The 21,673-nt window shown below is 39.6% G+C and overlaps 1 protein-coding gene across 1 annotated transcript in view; it reads right to left on the minus strand.

The window, feature by feature from the left end:
• The window catches only part of CARD14 (caspase recruitment domain family member 14), a 91,673-nt gene extending 71,403 nt beyond the window's left edge, over positions 1 to 20,270 (minus strand). Inside the window, exons 1-5 of the mRNA XM_075846669.1 lie at positions 20,060 to 20,270; positions 18,215 to 18,352; positions 15,430 to 15,755; positions 12,403 to 12,582; positions 4,075 to 4,194 (exon numbers count right to left, since the gene is read on the minus strand). Coding sequence (XP_075702784.1) covers positions 4,075 to 4,194; positions 12,403 to 12,582; positions 15,430 to 15,755; positions 18,215 to 18,352; positions 20,060 to 20,270 — 975 coding nt within the window. The remainder of the gene's footprint in view (positions 1 to 4,074; positions 4,195 to 12,402; positions 12,583 to 15,429; positions 15,756 to 18,214; positions 18,353 to 20,059) is intronic.
• Positions 20,271 to 21,673: the final 1,403 nt, after the last annotated feature.

Genomic DNA, 21,673 nt, shown 5'->3' on the forward strand with positions numbered 1-21,673 from the left:
ATCCAGACACTCTGTCTTATGACCATATAAAATATACCTGGTAAATGGATATAATATATACTGATATCATTCAGTGGTGTTCACCCATTGAGGTGTCAGTATGCCCAAAGGCTATTTGGTCATAGATTCTTCTCTACTGCCTAATTAGCATTTTAATGATCCTCAGTACAGGAAGTAGCCATTGTAAACTAGATGTAGAGCTGGGCATACTGGGAATAGATTTACCTATACTGTACTGATGCACATTGGAAGGTATATGGGTGGTCTTAAGACGGAGTCAATGGAGTGGGCAGAGTCAACTCAGGGATAGGAACATATAGGCAAGTAGCTAGCAAAGCAGAGTGCAGTGTAGCGTGTAGCATAGCGTGTAGCTGGCATAAGCGATTACCTGCTCATTCAATTTAGTACTTAAGACAGCACGGCTTCTAGTCCTTTAAAACTTCGCCACATGACCCAAGTATCCATTGTTTTCTTGAAACAAATGAAACTGGCTGAGTTTCAGTTTCAGCACATGCTCTTTTAATCGGATCAGTACCAGATCCAGCCTCTCCAGAAGCTCAGGGAAGGTAGCCGAGAAGATAATGATGTCATCCAAGTATTTGAGCATGCACTCAAAATTGATCTCCCCCAAGAATATTTCCGTCAGTCTCTGAAAGGTTAGTTTGGCATTTGTGAGCCCGAGCGGCATACGCAGAAACTCAAAGTCCCATTGGCATAATGAACGCTTGCCAAATCCAAGGTGGAGAAATATTTTGCACTGCCCAAGGACAGAAGGGAGTCCTCCATATGAGGGAGCGGATTAGACACAGAGCCACTGTCCACGCATTCAAGCACAAAGGGGGACCTGGCCAAGCCTACAGATGTAGCAATCTTTATCTTGACTCTAAAAACTTGATGTAAAGTGATATTACAAAACAAAAGTCATTGAAAGCCATTAAAGTCAAGCTACATTTTCTTAAAACTGTGTATGGGGCTCTTGAGTTCGGAACATGTTTCCAGTATTTTGGGCCCAAGCTCTAGCTATGGTAGTCACGTGGGGTCCAGTGTACACAAGGCAAGATAGTTTGATTCCTTTGAACTTGGCCACCACCACAGGGAATTCTCCGACCATATCATTGTCTTCTAAAGAGGGTGCATAATTCGGCTTCTACCCCTTTGGTTTGCCGAAGGCCAATCTAGTTTCAATTTGTGTTGTTGCTTCTTTTATAGTGGTGCAGGCAGATCCGGGCAATATGTCTTTCATGGCTACAGTCCTGGGAGATTCTTGTATCCGGGGAATCTCTTCCTCCCATCTGTCTTCCAGCAACCTGATGTCTTTTATGGATTGGATCTTTGGGGCCCCACTTTGTTTCTTTTGTTAGTCAGAGATTCTTTCAATTCTTTCACTACCCCCTTTTTTTGTTAACAAAAATTTCAGGTAAATCAGAAAGATCTGGGTAACAAATCATATGGAGCTGTAACTAAGATCTTCTGAATACTAAATCTACCTAGAAAAATCCCCCTCTTGGCTACCAAATTGTGTCATATCTAGAAAAGTTTGCCTTTCAAGAATCTGGGAAAGTTGGATAACTTTCACAATGTAAGGGTGTTTCAGCAAGTTGCATTTTTTTCAGAATTTCAGTTGAAGATGTTTGCTGCATTTTTGTACAAATAACAGAAAAGTATTTTTCTACAAATTTTACAGAAAATGTTAAAAAATGTGTATATAACCAGTTTCTCTCCACATACGAACTTAACACAAAGTAAAAGAAAATAACAAACATATAAAACTTACCAAGTGTCATTCCTGCCTTGGAGTTGCTTCAGGTCCTTCAGCATTGCAAAAGCTAACATACTCCATTAAATGGGGACTAAGCCCTGCCCCTATTCCTGAACTACTAGGTATCAGCAGTGATGTCATGCTGGTGCACAATTTTGATATCAGCCGATCCCCAGCTGAAGATGGAGGAGGAAAGAACTCCATCTGTGTCTGCAAGATTTGAGAAAAACGACTTGTTCCTACAGCTTACTGAAAGTCTTCAGGTATGTTCACACGCAAAAGTAAAAACGGCTGTAAAATACAGATCTGTAAAAAACGCCCCATCTGAACGAAACGCAGTTTTTCTTATTGAAATCAATTGGCAGATGTTTGGAGGTGTTCAGCTTCCGTTTTTTCAGGCCTTTTTCGAGGCGTTTACGCCCAGAAAAATGCTTGAAAGCACTGCGTGTGAACATACCCTTATTTATAGGGGACAATTTTATATATGTATTTATTTTCTTTTTGTTTTTTAAGGTTTAGTGTCCCTTTAAGTGATTACTATTTTAAATATTTATTTTAAACCTATAAACTTTCTGTATGCTAATACATGTTAGTTATTTGTCAGTTATAACAAATGCCTGCTAGAGGTTGTGTCTGCCAAAGGGTAGTTTTTCACGTCCGAGTTGCACCCGTGCAGGTCCCGATTTCACGGATCCCCATAAACTTGAGTCTATCGAGGTATCCGTGAAAATGGAAGAAAATAGGACATGTTCTATTCTTCAACAGATCCTTCACACGGTCCGTTGAAACAACGGCCGTGTGAACAGCCCAATTGAAATACATGCGTTGCTTTAAAGGCCGTCACACGGACGTATACTATGGTTGTCTGAATTCGGCCTTAGGTTGAGGACACACGTAGCAGCATCCGCATGTAGCTGAAAGCCACACCCACGCGCAGTGTGCTTGGATCACAAATTGATAGTTGATGGCCACACGATTTGTCATGTAGTACTGCAGTTTTACCCACAAAACCACACAGCCATTAACAATCAATGTTAATAACCACATGGTTTTGCAGATTTAACTGTGGAAATACCTGCAAAATCGTGCAGCCATTAACAATTTATAATCCACGCATTAACGTTAATGTTTTTTTAATTAATAAGTTATTGTAAAGTCCAACTGTTGGTGTTTTTTTTCTTCATTTACATCAACCTTATCTGTATATACTGTGTAAGTGAGGATCACATATTGATATGTCCACATTGCTTAGAGAATTTAAAAAATCACTTCACATGGGGTGTGCCCTCCAATTCAATCAGGGAGAGCCATGGGGACATGTTAAAGAGGCTCTGTCACCAGATTTTGCAACCCCTATCTGCTATTGCAGCAGATCGGCGCTGCAATGTAGATTACAGTAACGTTTTTATTTTTAAAAAACGAGCATTTTTGGCCAAGTTATGACCATTTTTGTATTTATGCAAATGAGGCTTGCAAAAGTACAACTGGGCGTGTTTACAGTAAAAGTACAACTGGGCGTGTATTATGTGCGTACATCGGGGCGTTTTTACTTCTTTTACTAGCTGGGCGTTAGGAATGGGAGTGTATGATGTTGACGAATCAGCATCATCCACTTCTGTTCGTTAACACCCAGCTTCTGGCAGTGCAGACACACAGCGTGTTCTCGAGAGATCACGCTGTGACGTCACTCACTTCCTGCCCCAGGTCCTGCATCGTGTCGGCCACATCGGCACTAGAGGCTACAGTTGATTCTGCAGCAGCATCTGCGTTTGCAGGTAAGTAGCTACATCGACTTACCTGCAAATGCCGATGCTGCTGCAGAATCAACTGTAGCCTCTGGTGCCGATGTGTCCTCGCTCGTCCGACACGATGCAGGACCTGGGGCAGGAAGTGAGTGACGACACAGCGTGATCTCTCGAGAACACGCTGTGTCTGCACTGCCAGAAGCAGGGCGTTCTGAAGAGAAGTGGATGATACTTCTCGTCAGAACGCCCAGCTAGTAAAAGAAGTAAACACGCCAAGATGTAACACACATAATACACGCCCAGTTGGACTTTTACTTTAAACACACCCAGTTGGACTTTAGCAAGCCTCATTTGCATAAATACAAAAATGGTCATAACTTGGCCAAAAATTCTCGTTTTTTAAAAATAAAAACGTTACTCTTATCTCCATTGCAGCGCCGATCTGCTGCAATAGCAGATAGGGGTTGCAAAATCTGGTGACAGAGCCTCTTTAAAGTGTAGATTTACATAAGTGACCAGAATATGTAGCAAATAACAAATTCATTAAAATATTTGTGAAAAGAAACTTACCAGCTTTTCAGATGCTATACCAGCAGCAATTTTCTTTACGGCTGTCCTAAGCTGAGCCATTAATGCTTCTGAACTTGCGAATGTCTCATCTGAGCAATGGTTTGGTCCATCCAGTTCCACCTTAGGTAATGAGTGCAAAATCAAGAAGGAGTTATTTTAATTTGAATAAACTTGAGCACTTGTAGACCAGAAATAATGTTTTGAGATAAATTCTTCAGTAATGATAGTTTGTGACAAAAAAATGGTTCGCTAAATGTTTGGCCTCATGCATCGTTCTCACTCACTCTGAATTTACTGAGAAGTATGTGCCCTCAAGATGAGATGTACTATAAGATCACTGAAGGATCAGGTTACAGCTTCTCATAGAAGTCTAAAGAGGGGGAGGGGCAGGAGGAAGCAGAAGCAGAGTGAGAGAGAGGCAGTGAGAGAAACACATGCAGAGATGCTGCATCTGCTTCTAGTAAGTGTTCTATCTCACCCAAGTGCTGGATTCCCAGCTACACTGCTTATTACTGCTATGCATGTTCTCCATGCTGCTGCTGCTTCTGAGAATGTGGTATAAAGACACAAGAGAGCAGGGTGTTTTCTTCTCTATGCGTGCAATTTATGGCAGACATGATAGCAATTAGACTTGACCCACTAGCTTAGGGAAACTAAGAATTAGGGAGAGCCGGCAGAGGGTAAACAACTGCTAAAAAAAACCAACATACGTAAGTCAGGTAATGGCCAGATATGGTGTTATTCCTCACGTACCAGACATGACAGCTTATTCTAAAAAGTCACCAAAAAAGGTAATCCCATGTTTTGGCTCTAATAATAATGGTTGTCACTAGAAAGGAATGGTTGGGTGAGTTTGGTGTGGAAGAACTTAACTCGTCTGACCTAAACTCCATCGAACACCTTTGGGATGAAATAGAACGGAGATTACGAGCCCGGCCCTCTTGTCCAACATCAGTGTCTGACCTTACAATTGCTCTTCTGGATGAATGGACAAAAATTCCTACAGACACATTTTTAACTGCAAAAGGGGAATTAACTCCATATTAAGGTCTATAGATTTATAATGCCATGTCATAAAAGCTCCTGTAGGTGTAATGTGTATGTTTCCCAATACTTTTGTCCATATTGTGTATAAAAAGGTAGCCGTGCACGTCACCCCCCCCCCCCCCGCCCCCCACAACATGATCCTGGGGTGACAATTGATGTCATGTCAGCTTAATGTAGTCCCCAGGTCTGCCATATCTGTGCTCTTATTAACCCCTTCCCTCTTCAGCCATTTTAAGGATTTAAATTTTTGTTTATTGGGGGGAGTTGTAGTTTTATATGGTACCATTTATTGTAATCTGGAAAAAAATTCTTTGTGGAGTGGAATGGGGAAAAAAACAGTGATTTCTCCATTGTTTTATGGGTTTTAGTTTTTATAGCGTTCACATGCAAAAAAAACTTCATGTTAACTTTATTCTACGGGTCAATACAATTACGTCAACACCAAATTTTATATAGTTTTTTTTTAATGTTTAACTACTTTTACAAGATAAAAATGAATTATTAAAAATAAATTGTTTTGTTTTGCCATATTCTGAGAGTCGTACGTTTATTACTTTTTTATTTTTTCCGTTGATTCAGCGTTATGAGGGTTTTTTTTTCGCAGGGTGAGCTGTAGTTTTTATTAGTACCATTTTGGGATACATAAGACTTTATGATCACTTTTTATAAAAAAATTTGTGGGAAATGAGGTGACCAAAAAACTGATTTTGGTGTTTTTTTATGCTGTCCATCATGCGGATTAAATAATGATATATTGTAATAGTTCCGACTTTTACAGGTGCGGCGATACCAGTTATGTTTTTTTTTTTTAACATTGCTTTAAGTGGAAAATGGGAAACGGGGGTTTTTCAAACTTTAAGATTTTTTTTAATATATATTAAAAAAACTTTTACTGTATCTAAAGTGTTTTATTAGTCCCCCCTTTGGGGAATTGAACCACCATTAATTTAAAAGATTGCACGATAGACTGCAATACTAACCGTAATTTAGACAGGTGCTATTAAGCCCTGCCTCTGGCAGGACTAAAGGCCCTATTACATCGGCCGGTGCTGCGAGCGCCGATCAACGAGATAGCGCGTTGATCGGCACTCGTTTGCTCCTTTTACAAGGAGCTATGTATGGGGACGAGCGGTCGTTACTCCGATCGCTTGTCCCCATATGTTATTATCATGTCGGCAGCGCGTCTGCCTGTTTACACAGGAAGATGCCCTACCGGCAATGATAATATTTTAATTTTTTAAAACGATACAACCAGCAGATGAACAAGCATTTGCTTGTTCATCTGCTGATCGCTGCCCTGTTTACACAGGGCAATTATTGTCAACGAGCGTTCTATGAACTATCCTTTGCTTGATAATTGCCCAGTGTAAAACCCCCTTTAATAGGAGTACAAAGATAACAGACCTGGGGGCTTTCAGCCACCAGGCTGCCATGACAACAATCGCCCCCCCCCCCTGCGATCACATCGAGGGAGGGCAATGGGACGTCAGAGACGGTTGCCCCCATTCTCTAAGGACTTAGATGCCACGGTTGCTATTGACCACGGGATCTAAGGGATTAAACAAGCGGGACAGTTTCATATAGCTGACACTCTTATGGAGCAGACTGAGCTCGCTTTGTACGCTTTTACTTTCATACTTCTCCATCCCAACCTCTGTCATAGATAGTTCCCACAAAAAAGGTGCCAGTGCCCACATACTGCCACACTGCCCACATAGTGCCACAGTGCCCACTGTAGATAGTGCCCACATAGTGCCACAGTGCTCATGTAGATAGTGCTGCACAGAGTGCCCACAGGATGCAGATACAGTTGACATGGGTCATACCGCCGGCCGCCCAGGACAACGCCCGGAATCCGGGACTGTCCCGCTGAATGTTTTGGAGGTATGACGGTTAAGGAGCCTGTAGAAATCACAAAATACTGCAATAGGTTAGTAATATTGTAGTATGTTGTGCAAGCGATCCTATGTTCGTGGGTTCAAGTGACCAAGGGGGACTAATATATTCAAAATATCCGGCTTTTTCTATTTTCCCTCACAAGCTACGTAAAAAAAATTAACATAACTGGTATTGCTGTTTCCATAAAAGTCTGAATTATTACAATATAACATTATTTAACCCGCACGGTGTATGGAGTAACACAATTTAAATGTTAACCCCTTCCCGCTGCGGCCAATTTTGACCTTCCTGACAGAGTGTCATTTTTCAAATCTAAAGTGTCTTTGGAATGCTTTTACATATCCAAGCGATTCTGAGATTGCTTTCTCGTGACACATTGGACTTTATGTTAGTAGTAAAATTTGGTCATTACATTCAGTATTTAATTGTAAAAAACATCAAAATTTAGCGAAAAATTGCAAAAATTAGAATTTTTTTTAAATGCATCTGCTTGTAAAACAGATAGTTATATTACACCAAATAGTTACTAGTTAACATTTCCCATATGTCTAATTTAGATTGGCATCATTTTCTGAACATCCTTTTATATTTCTAGGACGTTACAAGGCTTATAACTTTAGCAACAAATTTCAAAAGGTTACTTTTTCAGGGACCAGTTCAGTTCTGAAGTGGCTTTGAGGGGCCCATACCTTACAAACCCCCATAAATCACCCCATTTTAATAAATGCACCCTCAAAGTATTCAAAACAGCATTTAGAAAGTTTCTTAACCCTTTAGGCGTTTCACAGAAACTAACCTCTTAACGCGCTGCGCCGCAACTGTACGTCCTGCACAGGTCTTGCTTCCCACATCAGGACGTACAGTTGCGGAGTAGTTCCCGGCGCACACTGTCTTAACAGACAGTGTCCGGGAACCGGGAGGTCAGCTGTCCCCGACAGCTGATACTCCAGTCTTGCCGGTCAGCGGACCATCGCCGTTGATTTCGGCAATTAACCCCATAAATGCGACGACAGATTGCGTTTGCCGCATTTAAGGGGTTTGAAACACATCGGCAGTCCCCACGAAGTGATTGTGGGTGCTGCCGATGCTTATCGTGGCAATCGGAGGCCAGACAATGGCCTCCGGGTTGCCATGTATGGAAGTCTCAGAGGAGCAGCCTCCGGCCGGTCCTCAGAGGCTTCCTGTCAGTGTGACTGTCACGTCACAATGACAGTTGGAATGCATTACACTACGTAGGTAGTGTAAAGTACTCTAGCAGCGTTCAAAGCTGCAAGTCTAAATGTCCCCTAGTGGGACAAGTAAAAGAAGTTTAAAAAAAGGTAAAAAAAATGTTTTTAAAAAAGTATAAAAATAAAAGTTATACGTTCTTTTTTTCCTATAATAAGAATTCCATTATAGGAAAAAAAATGAACACATTAAAAAAAGTACACATATTTGGTATCACCGCGTTCGTAACGACCCAAACTATAAAATTATAATGTTATTTTTCCCGCACGATGAACACCCGAAAAAAATCAATAAAAAATTACACCAGAATCGCAATTTTTTTGGTCACTACCCCTCCCAAAATAGAGAATAAAAGGTGATCAAAATAGTCACATGTACCCGAAAATAGTACAGATAAAAACTACAACCCGTCCCACAAAAAACAAGCCCTTACACAGCTTTTTGGACTAAAAAATAAAAAAGTTACGGCTCAGAATATGGTGACACAGAAAATAAATTATTTTATAAAGAAGTGATTTTATTGCGCAAACGCTGCAAAACATAAAGAAACCTATATACATAATCGTACCGGCCCGCAAAATAAAGTAAAACTGTCATTTATAGCACACGGTGAACGCTGCAAAAAATAAACTAAAAAACATTGTCAGAATTGCTTGTTTTTGGTCACCCGGCTTGCAAAAAATTTTAACAAAAAGTGATCAAAAAAATCGCATATACCCCAAAATGATACCAATGAAAAGTACAGATTGTCCCACAACAAATAAGCCCTCACACCGCTCTGATGGTGAAAAAATCAAAAAGTTCTGGCTCTCAGAATATGGCGATGCAAAATGTGCAGTGTCCAAAATCGGATAAGATCGGGCGCCATTTATCAGTGCGACACCGGCCACACATCTATGAATTATTATTTATTTACGGCATTATTATACCCTCTTATTGTGCCCTGATGTTTTCCGCACAGATTACATATGCCCCCACATTATAAACTGAAATACCAGCAAAACCCCAAACAGAACTACTACCAAGCAAAATCTGCACTCCAAAAGCAAAATGGCGCTTCCTCCCTTCTGAGCCCTGCAGCGTGCCCAAACAGCAGTTTGCGCCCACATATATGGCATCGCCATACCCAGGAGAACCCGATTAACGTTTTATGAGGTATTTGTCTTCAGTGGCACAAACTGGGCACGACATATTATGCACTAAAATGGCATACCAGAGGAAAATTGCAATATTCACACGCTGTGGATTAACCCATTTGCGCACTATGACTTAATAGCACGTCATGGTGCGGGGGTTGATGTATGGAGCCGGCTCACGTGCTGAGCCCGCTCCATACGCTGTGGGTGTCAGCTGTGTATTACAGCTGACACCCAGGACTAACGGACAGGGACAGGGATCGTGCGGTTACAGAAGCCTGTAAAAATAACAATATACTGCAATACAGTAGTATTGCAGTATATTGTACCAGCGATCCAATGATCTCTGTTTCAAGTCCCCTAAGGGGACTAATAAAATGTGTCGAAGAATTAAAGTTATTAGTAGTGAGAAAGAAAAAAGTTTAAAGTTAAAAAAAAAAACATTTCCCATTTTTCTTCTAAAGTAATGTAAAAAAATTAACGAAATTGGTATCGCTACGTCCGTAAAAGTCAGAACTATTACAATATACCATTATTTAACCTGCACGGTGAACACCGTAAAAAACGTAAATAATTTAAACCACCAAAATTGCTGTCTTTTTTTGTCACTTTAGCTCTAAAACAAAAAATGAAATACAACTTTTGGATCACTTTTTATGTACCAAAAAATGGTACCAATAAAAACTACAGCTCATCCCGCAAAAAATAAGACCTCCCTCTGCTCAATCAACCGAAAAAATAAAAAAGTTACGGCTCTCAAGAATGTGGTGAAACAAAACAATTTTTACTTTAACAATTCGATTTTTCTTTGTAAAAGTAGTATAATATAAAAAAACGGTATAAATTTAGTATCACCGTAATTGTATTGAGCCGCAGAATAAAGTTACGTTTTCGTTTTTACCATACGGCGAAAGCTGTAAAAACGAAAACCCCAAAAAGTGGAATCAGATTTTTTTCCTATATCAGCCCGTAAATAATTTTTTTTCAGTTTTCCAGTACATTTTATGGCACTTTAAATGGTGTCAATAGAAACTACAGCTACTCCGCCAAAAAATAAGCCCCCACACCACTCTACTGACGGAAAAAGAAAAAAGTTATGGCTCGAAGTATGTGGGGAGTGAAAAACGAAAATAAGAAAGCAAAATATGGATCAGTCCTGAAAGAGTTAATTCATTTCTAATGAAAAAAATGTATGAACCCATGTGGGATTTTTCCGTACTAGGGAGAAATTGCTTTACAAAAATTGGTTGTTTTTTTTCTCCTTTTATCCCTTTTGAAAACGAGACAACATTGTAGTGGAAAAAAATTTTGATTTTCATTTTCTCGGCCTAATTCTAATAAATTCTGCAAAAGACCAGTGGGGTCTAAATGCTCACTATACCCCTAGAAAAATTCCTTGAGGGGTGTTTCCAAAATGGGGCAACTTTGGGGGTTTCCACTGTTTTGGTCCCCCCAGGGCGTTGCAAACGCGACATGGCACCGAAAACCATTCCAGCAAAATCTGTGCTCCAAAATCCAAATGGCGCTCCTACCCTTCTGAGCCCTGCTGTGCGTCCAATCAGCAGTTTATTACCACATATGGGGTATTGCTGTAATCGGGAGACATTGCTTTACAAATTTTGGTGTGCATTTTCTTCATTATTCCTTGTAAATATTAAAAATTTCTATGTTTTTTCAGAAAAACAGTAGATTTTCATTTTTACAGACTAACTCCAATATATTTAGCGAAAAATCTGTGTGGTTAAAATGCAAAGTATACCCCTAGATAAATTCCTTAAGAGGTGTAGTTTCCAAAATGGGGTAACCTTTGGGGAGTTTCCACTGTTTTGCCACCACAAGACCTCTTCAATCCTGACAAGGTGCCTAAAATATATTCTAAAAAAAAAGGAGGCCCAAAATCCACTGGGTGCTCCTTTGCTTCAGAGGCCTGTGTTTCAGTCCATTAGCGCACTAGGGCCACATGTGGGATATTTCTAAAAACTGCAGAATCTGGGCAATAAAATATTGAGTTGCATTTCTCGGGTAAAACCTTCTGTTACAAGAAAAAATTATTAGGAATGAATTTCGGCAAAAAAAATAAAATTTGTAAATTTCACCTCTACTTTGCTTTAATTCCTGTGAAATGCCTAAAGGGTTAAAACACTTTGTGAATGCTGATTCGAATACCTTGAAGGGTGCAGTTTTCAAAATAGGGTGACTTCTGGGGATTTTCTAATATATAAGGCCCTGAAAGCCACTTCAGAACTGAACTGGTCCCTGAAAAAATGGCCTTTTGAAATTTTATTTAAAATATGAGAAATTGCTGCTAAAATTCTAAGCCTTGTAACGTCCTAGAAAAATAAAAGAACATTCAAAAAATGATGTAGACATATGGGAAATGTTAACTAGTAACTATTTTGCGAGGTATTACTATCTGTATTACTATGCGTTTAAATTTAGAAAAATGCTAATTTTTACACATTTTTTTAAAATTTTGGTGTTTTTCAAGAAATAAATACCGAAATTATCAACCAAATGTAACCAGGTTTAACAAGAAGTAAAGGAGAAAAAGCACCCCAACATATGTAAAGCAATTTCTCCCGAGTACGGTAATATCCCAACATGTGGTCATAATCTGCTGTTTAGACATATGGGAGAATATGTCCAAATCCGCTTGTAATTTATGAACATCTTCCATAGACTGAACAATACTACATAGCTTGGTGTCATCTGCAAAAATAGAAACAGTGCTATTAATCCCATCCTCTATATCATGAATAAAAAATAAAAGATAACGGTCCCACTTTGGGGTTCACCACTTATAACCAGGGGCCATTCAGAGTATAAACCATTGTAACCATCTAATGTGGATTCATGAGGTTTAGTTGTGACAAATGGCCTCACTTCTTGCTATTTTATACTATATAACAAGGCACTTTTTAAAATGTTTTTATCTTGCTAAAAAAATGTCTTATAGTCTGAAGAATATGGTACTGTGCAGAATTTAGGTACAGAAAAGTTCAGTAGTTTACTTTCTTACCAGGCTATTTTGTCCTTCCAGCCTCTCCTTTAGCATATTGTTTTCTTTCTGCAGAACTTGCAATTCTTCTTCACATTGGACTCTGGTAGTCCAGCTTTGAGCTACCTGCAGCTCCATTCTCACTCTATGTAGCTCCTCTCTCACAGAATAGAACTGTAAGATTCGCAGAAAAAGATTTGACTTTATATCATAAAAATATAGCATGGCCATGTACTGTAAATTAACAAATACTATTCTATACAATTATTTTCACTTGTCATACCCACAAGATAAATTCCTGAACAAAAATGAATCCCGTTATTTATTGCTAAATGAACCAAAGCAAAATTGAGGTATGTAAATGGAAAATGGCCACAAAAATCCTGCACAAGCATGAGCTGTGATCTTAAAACTGTGTGGCATACATTGTGGCTGACACTGGAGGACACTGTGGCCTGCACTGTATGGGAGGGAACACTCTGAATGGCATTATATAGGGCACAAACATAACTGTATACACAAACCTCAACTACTGCGGATCCTCATTTTGTAGAAACTGTTTATATTATGTCAATAAATGATATAAACCACCCTTTTCCAAAAGAGGTTCTGCAGAAGAAAATTTATATGATATTGCATAATAAGAGATAATGTACACACTACTATAAATTATGACTAACAGCGGCCACCTTAGAATTCTGTTACAAGTATAAGGATATGTTCACACGGGCTATTTTCAGCCGTTTTTCGTGCTGTAAGCGGCCAAAACGGCTGAAAAATCGGAAGGAGAACACCTACAAACATCTGCCCATTGATTTTAATGGGAAATACAGAGTTCTGTTCCGACGGGGCGTTATTTAACGCCTCATTTTCAAAATACGGAGCGTAAAAAGACGCCCCATAAAAAGAAGTGCATGTCACTTCTTGAGCCATTTTTGGAGCCATTTTCCATTGACTCAATAGAAAAACAGCTCCAAAAACTAACGTAAAAAACGCTAGTTGCTTAAAAAACGGCTGGAAATCAGGAGCGGTTTTCCCTTGAAAACAGCTCCATATTTTCAGACGGTTTTTTGCTACCCATGTGAACATAGCCTAACAGTACTCAGTCTGTTTTTATAGTTAAAGGTTACTTAAAGGGGTTTTCCGGGACTTTGATGTTGATTTCATATCCTTAGTATAGGCCATCAAGATCAGAATTGTGGGGTTCGGACACTTAACACCCACACAGGTCAGCGCCTCGTCCCCTTCATTGTTTACCAGACACAGCTGCGTACATTTTGTAGCAGCTGTGTCTGGTGCTGCAGCACTCTGCAGCTCAGTCCTATTCAAGTTAATGCAACTGAGCTGCAATACCAGCCACCGCCACTACCAAATGTACAGCGCTGTGCCTAGTTATCAATGAAGGAGACGCGGTGTGTAACAGAACGTCACAGCCCCTTCAGTCAGCTGATCGGTGGGGGTTCCAGTAGTTGGACTCCCACCAATCAGATATTGATGGCCTATTTTAAGGGTAGCCTATCAATATAAAAAATTCTTAAAACCCCTTTTACAATACAGGCTAAATGACAGCAAGAGCGGCATTTACAGATCTGTTCACTGAAAACAGTCAAAAATGGCAAAAAGTTTTTTAAAGATATTTTTTTTCAATTTACTTATGGATATGGAAGCATTAGACTACAGAAGAGCTCTTCTGTTTTGAAAAGTTCATGATGTGTATACATTAATTTCTATCTCACAATTGCTGCACCTCTTCTCTGGAAGTGCCACCATTATGAGACAGTAGCGCTTTAAATAAGTAAATTGAGAAGATACCCATAAAGCATTAAAACACCACAGTCTGATTACCTTCTGTATAGCCTTCAAACTTTAGGCCTCATTCACGCTGCTGTGTTCAGTCCGTGACTTACAGACCATGTGTCGGCCGTATTTCCCTGACCGACCACAGATCAGGGAGCCGGGCTCCTAGCAGCATAGTTATCTATGATGCTAGGAGTCCCTGCCTCCCCACGGGAATATTGTCCCTTACTGTAATCGAAGGTAATCATCTATAGGCTGATCATTGATTAGCTGACATAGGCCTGTCCCTTTAAGATGTAGCCCGCACTCCATTATGGAGAGACCTGCGGCAGTGAGTCAATGAAAGGACAAGGAGAGTTCTCCTGGATTCCAACACATCTGGAGAAATCGTGAGAGTGTTTTAAAATGAAAGTGGTTTCCTCTCTGAAGAGGGTTATACCGAACTCCCTTTCTCAGTCCATAAGGTAGTTGGATTTGTCAAGTATATTTTCAAGAAGTAAACCTGATAAGGTCGTTGGGGGAAGTGGGTAGTAGCTTCTCCAGCCAGGACGGTTCTTGAATGCTAGAACATTTAAAACAAGAAGTGTTTGTAGGTTTGTATGAAAATATGGTCATGTAAGAAGTTAGTTGTGTGTTGAACGATGGTAGAGAGGAGAAATCTGAGGCCCAGTATCTTTCTATCCCTGGAAGGCTGTATCAATAGTAACTGTTTTAAGTCACACAAGAAGTCTAGCAGGGCCGACAATCTCTCTTTTTTTGGACAACTTTTATGAACAGACTAGAGATGAGTGAATCGATTTGGCAGATATCGAATTCTGTCCGAATTTCCCAAAAGTTTTGGATTTGCCGAAATCCGAAACTTTTGATGTTCGCAGGGCACAAATTGGCAAAACGACGATCGCCAGTGATTGAACAATACAAAAAAAAATAACATTAATTTGCTAAAACCGGACAACCCCTTTAATGCGCAACAGGTTTTCTGCCTATTCAAACACACATATGTATATATATATTAGTGCATGTGTGTATGTATATATATATATATATATATTTATTTATTTTCATATACAGTATGTAGAGTATATATTAGTGCATGTGTATATATATATATATATATATATATATATTATCATATACAGTATGTAGAGTATATATATATATATATATATATATATATATATATATATATATATTAGTTGTCTTTCAAGATACAAAATTAAGACATAGCGTAGAAAATAAAGAACTGCTAACCTGTTCCTGCAGTTCACTATTCTTGCTCTGCATAGTGTCCTTCTCCTGTAACGCATGCGAGTAGCGCATAGACAGCTCATACTGCTCATCTTTCAGTTTGCTTAGCATTTGACTCTGGGCATCCATTTCCCTCTGAAGTCGTTGATTTTCATACTCCATACCTCGCATACATTCTCCCTCCTCTTTTAACTGTTTTTGCTTTTCACGCATTTTGTGCAAGTAGTGCATCAATGTCCCTTTGAGTTGTTTCTCCTGTAACAATTCCTCCTGTAAGCTACTTAGTGTATTCAAGAGAAAAACACTCAACTGGCTGCTGTCAATAAGTCCTGCAGATAAAGTATATTGCTATTAATAAAAGACTAGTGGTCATATTGTAATAAAAAATATTCACTCTACTTAAAGAGGCTCTGTCACCAGATTTTGCAACCCCTATCTGCTATTGCAGCAGATCGGCGCTGCAATGTAGATTACAGTAACGTTTTTATTTTTAAAAAACGAGCATTTTTGGCCAAGTTATGACCATTTTTGTATTTATGCAAATGAGGCTTGCAAAAGTCCAAGTGGGCGTGTTTAAAGTAAAAGTCCAAGTGGGCGTGTATTATGTGCGTACATCGGGGCGTTTTTACTACTTTTACTAGCTGGGCGTTCTGACGAGAAGTATCATCCACTTCTCTTCAGAACGCCCAGCTTCTGGCAGTGCAGACACAGCGTGTTCTCGAGAGATCACGCTGTGACGTCACTCACAGGTCCTGCATCGTGTCGGACGAGCGAGGACACATCGGCACCAGAGGCTACAGTTGATTCTGCAGCAGCATCAGCGTTTGCAGGTAAGTAGCTACATCGACTTACCTGCAAACGCTGATGCTGCTGCAGAATCAACTGTAGCCTCTGGTGCCGATGTGGCCGACCCGATGCAGGACCTGGGGCAGGAAGTGAGTGACGTCACAGCGTGATCTCTCGAGAACACGCTGTGTGTCTGTGCACTGCCAGAAGCTGGGCGTTCTGAAGAGAAGTGGATGATACTTCTCGTCAGAACGCCCAGCTAGTAAAAGTAGTAAAAACGCCCCAATGTACGCACATAATACACGCCCACTTGGACTTTTACTTTAAACACGCCCACTTGGACTTTTGCAAGCCTCATTTGCATAAATACAAAAATGGTCATAACTTGGCCAAAAATGCTCGTTTTTTAAAAATAAAAACGTTACTGTAATCTACATTGCAGCGCCGATCTGCTGCAATAGGAGATAGGGGTTGCAAAATCTGGTGACAGAGCCTCTTTAACACTCAACTATGAATGGCATTTCCCAGAAAAGACCTGGATCCATGTTCTCTTCCATTGCATTGCGAAAAACACGACTTTGATTAAAAAACATCTGAAAATCAGGAGCTTTTTTCCCTTGAAAGCCGCTCCGTATTTTAAGATGTTTTTTATTTTGTGTATGTACATACCCTTACTTTGTTTTAAAGTTATGAATTAAAGTTTTGGATTTTCTGGATCGAGTGCTGGACATTACCTTTTTCAACATATCCACTGTTTTACATGGATACCTGTTTCAATATTGTGCCTACAATTTGCAAAACTTGTATTCTTCTTTGGCTACTTTGTGTTTTTGGAGACTGTGGGATGTAACGGCCATGGTCACAGACCTCAGACCCTTCTCATCCTGCTGACGCCTCCCTCCCTGGAGACGCCAGCACATGTGGCCATCCTGCCCTGTAGTGACTACAAGGGTGCGCGTGCTCGTTCCCAGCGTGTGCACATGTAAAGAATTAACTAATCATCCCTAGATCACCCTGGACTATAAAAAGGGCCCTGCACTTTCACTCCTTGCCTAATCGTTGTTTGTATTCCTATGTTAGTCTTGCAAATGGTCCCTTAGTCGTATCATGTGCCCAGTGCTCCCGTGCCCTGCTACCTGTATCCTGTATCCCGTGCTGTATTTGTTCCTGTGCCCTCTCTAGTGTTGGAGTCGGGTTGTGCCGTCTGCTATGACTGCTGTAGTACACCACGTCCGGTGTCATCTGCCACGCCTGGTACATCCTGCCACGTTTTGCATCCCCAGTCGTCAAAGTACCATTTGTGCCTAAGCCGCTTCTACTTTCTGGACTGCAGGTACCCTTGTGCTTGGACTCTGTATAGACTTGGTACACTGTTGTTTGGCCAGCTGCTACTCCACTACGGCGGTGTGGCCTAGTGGGTCCACATACCCACATTTCGTCACATGGGATCTTTGTGGCAACATTATGTTTATAGCGGATTTTGATGTGTGGCTAGGGTGGGACTGAAATATGAAACATTTTCAACACCATAAGTTATTTAGGCACTATACGAGGTTGACATCTGGCTGTATATAGAATTTCAGGTGATGTGGCTACGGCACGTCCACAGGATAACTATTTTTATATGACTACTGTAGTACACATTTCTCCAGCTGATAAATGTGGCCAAGAGCATTATTTGGAATTGGAGCGAACCACTGTGTTTATGTATACAAATATGTTAAAAGAGAAAAAAAAAATAATGAAATTTAAAAGAAGTGTCAAAATTAGTACAAAAATGTTTTCAAAACAAACTGAATGGCACATTCTAATAAGTTAAAATGATAATAATTTTACAGCCAAATCTTAAAATCACAGGCCTCATTTACCCTATGGTGAACTAAGTTTGGTTCACTTAAACCGCGGGGTGGTTGGTGGTCTTACAGCCATAATCCAGATGCTAAAATGAGGCCTTAACATGATATTATTTATGTAAACTCTGCAACTAAAAAACATTTCTTACTGGTAAAGCTGTTGGGATCCTTATTTGCTTCTTTTCCTGTAATGCGGGTATAAATTCTGGGATTCACCAGAATTAAACTCTCCAAGAAAGCAATGGCCCCATTCTTTCCTCTTGTATGAAGTACATCCAGTAGGTGCCCTAAATTGATAAGAAAGCTTAGTTTAAAATGTAAAATGAAAACATAAAATGTTGCAAAAAAGATTTAATCTGAAAAAACAGCCGTCATACCACTGCGACTATGAAAAAATAAAATAAGTTAACACTCAAATATGTCATGAAATAAAAATATGCAGTTGTGCAGGACCGAGGAGAACATTTCTTCCTTTTCAAGAGATGATTATCAAACCCGTCGACTACGCTATTGCTTCCAGAAAAACAATGGATCCGGTGCACAACAGAGAAAAACGGAAACCATGGGCACTGGATCTGTCACCATTGAAATCAATGGTGATGGAAACGGAAACCTCTGATTTCCGTTTGTGTCTGTTCAGGTTATCGTTCTGATGGAAAGCTCAGACGGAACGTCAGAACGGGACCCCAACCCAGAAGTGAACAAAGCCTTGCCCTGCAAGTTAAATAATGTTATAAAGTAATAGTTCAGACTTTTACAGATGTGGCAATACCAATTTTGTTTATTGTTACTTTTAAGGGAAAATTAACTTTTATTATATTTGTATCTTTTGAGCACTACTAAAATCTTTATTTAACTATTTTTAACACTCTTTATTAGTCCCCACTAGGGGATTGAACCAATTGTCAGATCACTAGCACAATACACTGCAATATTAATGTATTTGAAGGCCTTTCTGTGTTGTTCTGTTCAACACAGATTACTAGTAGCCCATTATACTACAGGTTATTTTTTTTAACAAAACTTTTTATGTTTATTTATTTGATCATTTTTCACACCTTTTGAAATATTTATTTTTTAAATAAATCAATATTTTATGTTAGATTCTTTTTTATTTAATTTCTCTTTTACTTTTTCAGATACAGCTCTTATGTATCCTGTATATATAGAAGCTGTATCTTGCCGTCAAAGCCGGTTCCGTCAGGCCGTCTGGACTGCCGACTTGACTGAAAGCTTTTTCCTGCGTGTCTCTGACGCACAGGATCCAGCTAATAATGATTACATCAAAGTTGGGGAATCCTGCATGTCAAAGACATGCAGGACCAGCTTTCAGCCGAGTCGTCAGTCCAGGTGACCTGACGGAATTAATTTTGATGGCAAGATACATCTTCTATATATACAGTACACACAGAAGCTGCATCTCGAAAAGTAAAAAATATATTGAATAAAAAACAATTTAAAATCAAATAAAACGTATTATTAAATTTTTTTTATTTTAAAGGCGTACATAGTTTTTTAGGCTTTTTATATTTTTATTTTCTTTATGGCATAGATTACGAATAATCACACTTCTCCATGCTATTGAGACACTGCGGCTATATGTACAGAATAATATGCAATAATATCCTTTTAAGGTCACATACTTGTGGTCACCCGTCATAGTCAATTACCGCATAGTGCATGGCTTGCATGCATACATGCCCTAAGGGCTTTGCATCTAGTAAGCAGAAATACATATGCAACTATACATTTTTATACATAAATGGTTAATTTAATTAAAGTGAAATTCTATTATATTGACTCATACATGGTAATAACCTCTCAGATGCTTGTAATAGTTTAAATGTGAATAATAATTGTGAGTAGAGCTTTCGTCTCTCTTTTTCATCTAGTTGAGGGAAATGTCGAGTTTCTGTGCTTCTGGTAGGAGGGTACCTTATACATCTGATACTGAAAGCATACAAACTTTTTTACGGTTTTTTAGTAAAGCTTACCCAGTCTCATGGCCCTTGTAGAAAACTTTGCACTGTGTAGAATGTCTTCTTCATCCATGGCATCTATCACTCTAGCTTGGCGCAAGTAAGGAGTGAGACGTTCTGGCGACAGTATTTGGACAATTTTACATCTGTGCCTTTCTATCATTTCCCATAGCTCTTCATCCTCCAGGTCCATTAACTCTTGGTCAGCATGCGACTGTGTTGTCATACTTATATTTAATATAAGAACTAAAAAAAGAGAAACCAGAAATGAAAAAGGAAGAGTCCAAGGTTTAGTTTCTGCCACACTTTCTTTGCTTTACATGTAAATATCAGAGCAAACACCAACAATGAATATATCATCAGCGAAGGATAGGAAATAAACATAGAAGGAAGTGCTGCAACACTTACTGCTATGCCTAACCCTAGTTTTCAGCTATGTCACTGCATTGTTGGAATTTTACCCTAAGGGCCTGGTGAATTTCCACGCAGTAAAAAAATTTCATATAATAATAAACAAAGTTCATCTAGAAAAAAGTTGATGATAGTAACTGGTAATACATTTTTAATAACTTTAGTAACTTTAGTGTGTTTCTTGACCAAACAGTGTCATTTTGCAAGGGTGTGCCATCAGGTGACACTACAATTGATCGAGTCACCTTGACTATAAGCAGGATTTCAGTTTGGATAATGTGACTCCTATGTATACTTTTGCATCGTGCATTTTGCTGCAGCAATGTACATGTACATTTAAACCGCATGTAAAAATCACAACATTTAAAAAAAACAAAACAGAATGCCGTTTTGTGGTGCAATTTTTGACAGCATTGTGTGTTGCCACAGCGTGAGGCGCCATGTAAAAGAACCCTAAAAACAAATTCACAATTATATCAACTAATTAACTGTCTTGTAGTTATGGTGGTGAGTAGTCACTTGTTAAAGGGGTTTTCCAGTCCTAAGAAATTGATGGCCTATCATCAGGATAGGCCATCAACAGCTGACTGCCCGGACCCGCGCCTTTCAGCTGTTTTGAATGGGCTGCAGGGTCGTACGAGCGCTGCTTCCCCTTCATTCGGGGCACAGCAGAAGCGGTGGTTCACAGTATTACAGCCTTCTCCCATTCACTTCAGTGGGAGAAAGATGTAATACTGTGAATCGCAGCTACTGCTGTGTCGGTGATTCACAATACGAGCACTAACCGTAATGAAGGGGTACGAGCGCTGCGGCCTCTTCAAAACAGCTGATCGGCGGGGGTCCTGGCATTCGGACCTCAAGCGATCAGCTACTTATGGCAACCTATCCTGAGGATAGGCCATTCATTTTTATGGACTGGAAAACCTCTAATGGCAAAGATTGTAGATCACTTTGAGATTTGTTTTCAGCAGTCTGCATTAGTCTTTACCGGTTCAATGGAAGAAAAAAACCTGGAGATTGTAAGATTTTTCTAAATTTATGCTAATTTTGTGAATGTTTGTAGTGCGTATGCAGCACTTAGCAAAATGGTAATGGGTGCTGGGCTCCGTGCGGATTTATCACGGTTTAACACTATATTTCTACTATTAGAGGATTTTTACAACTTACCAGCTGGCTACGGTCACAATAAATAACTGATCCAGGAAAACAATAGTAGGA

The sequence above is a fragment of the Rhinoderma darwinii genome, chromosome 13 (genome assembly GCF_050947455.1).
Source record: "Rhinoderma darwinii isolate aRhiDar2 chromosome 13, aRhiDar2.hap1, whole genome shotgun sequence".
NCBI classification, from domain to species: domain Eukaryota; kingdom Metazoa; phylum Chordata; class Amphibia; order Anura; family Rhinodermatidae; genus Rhinoderma; species Rhinoderma darwinii.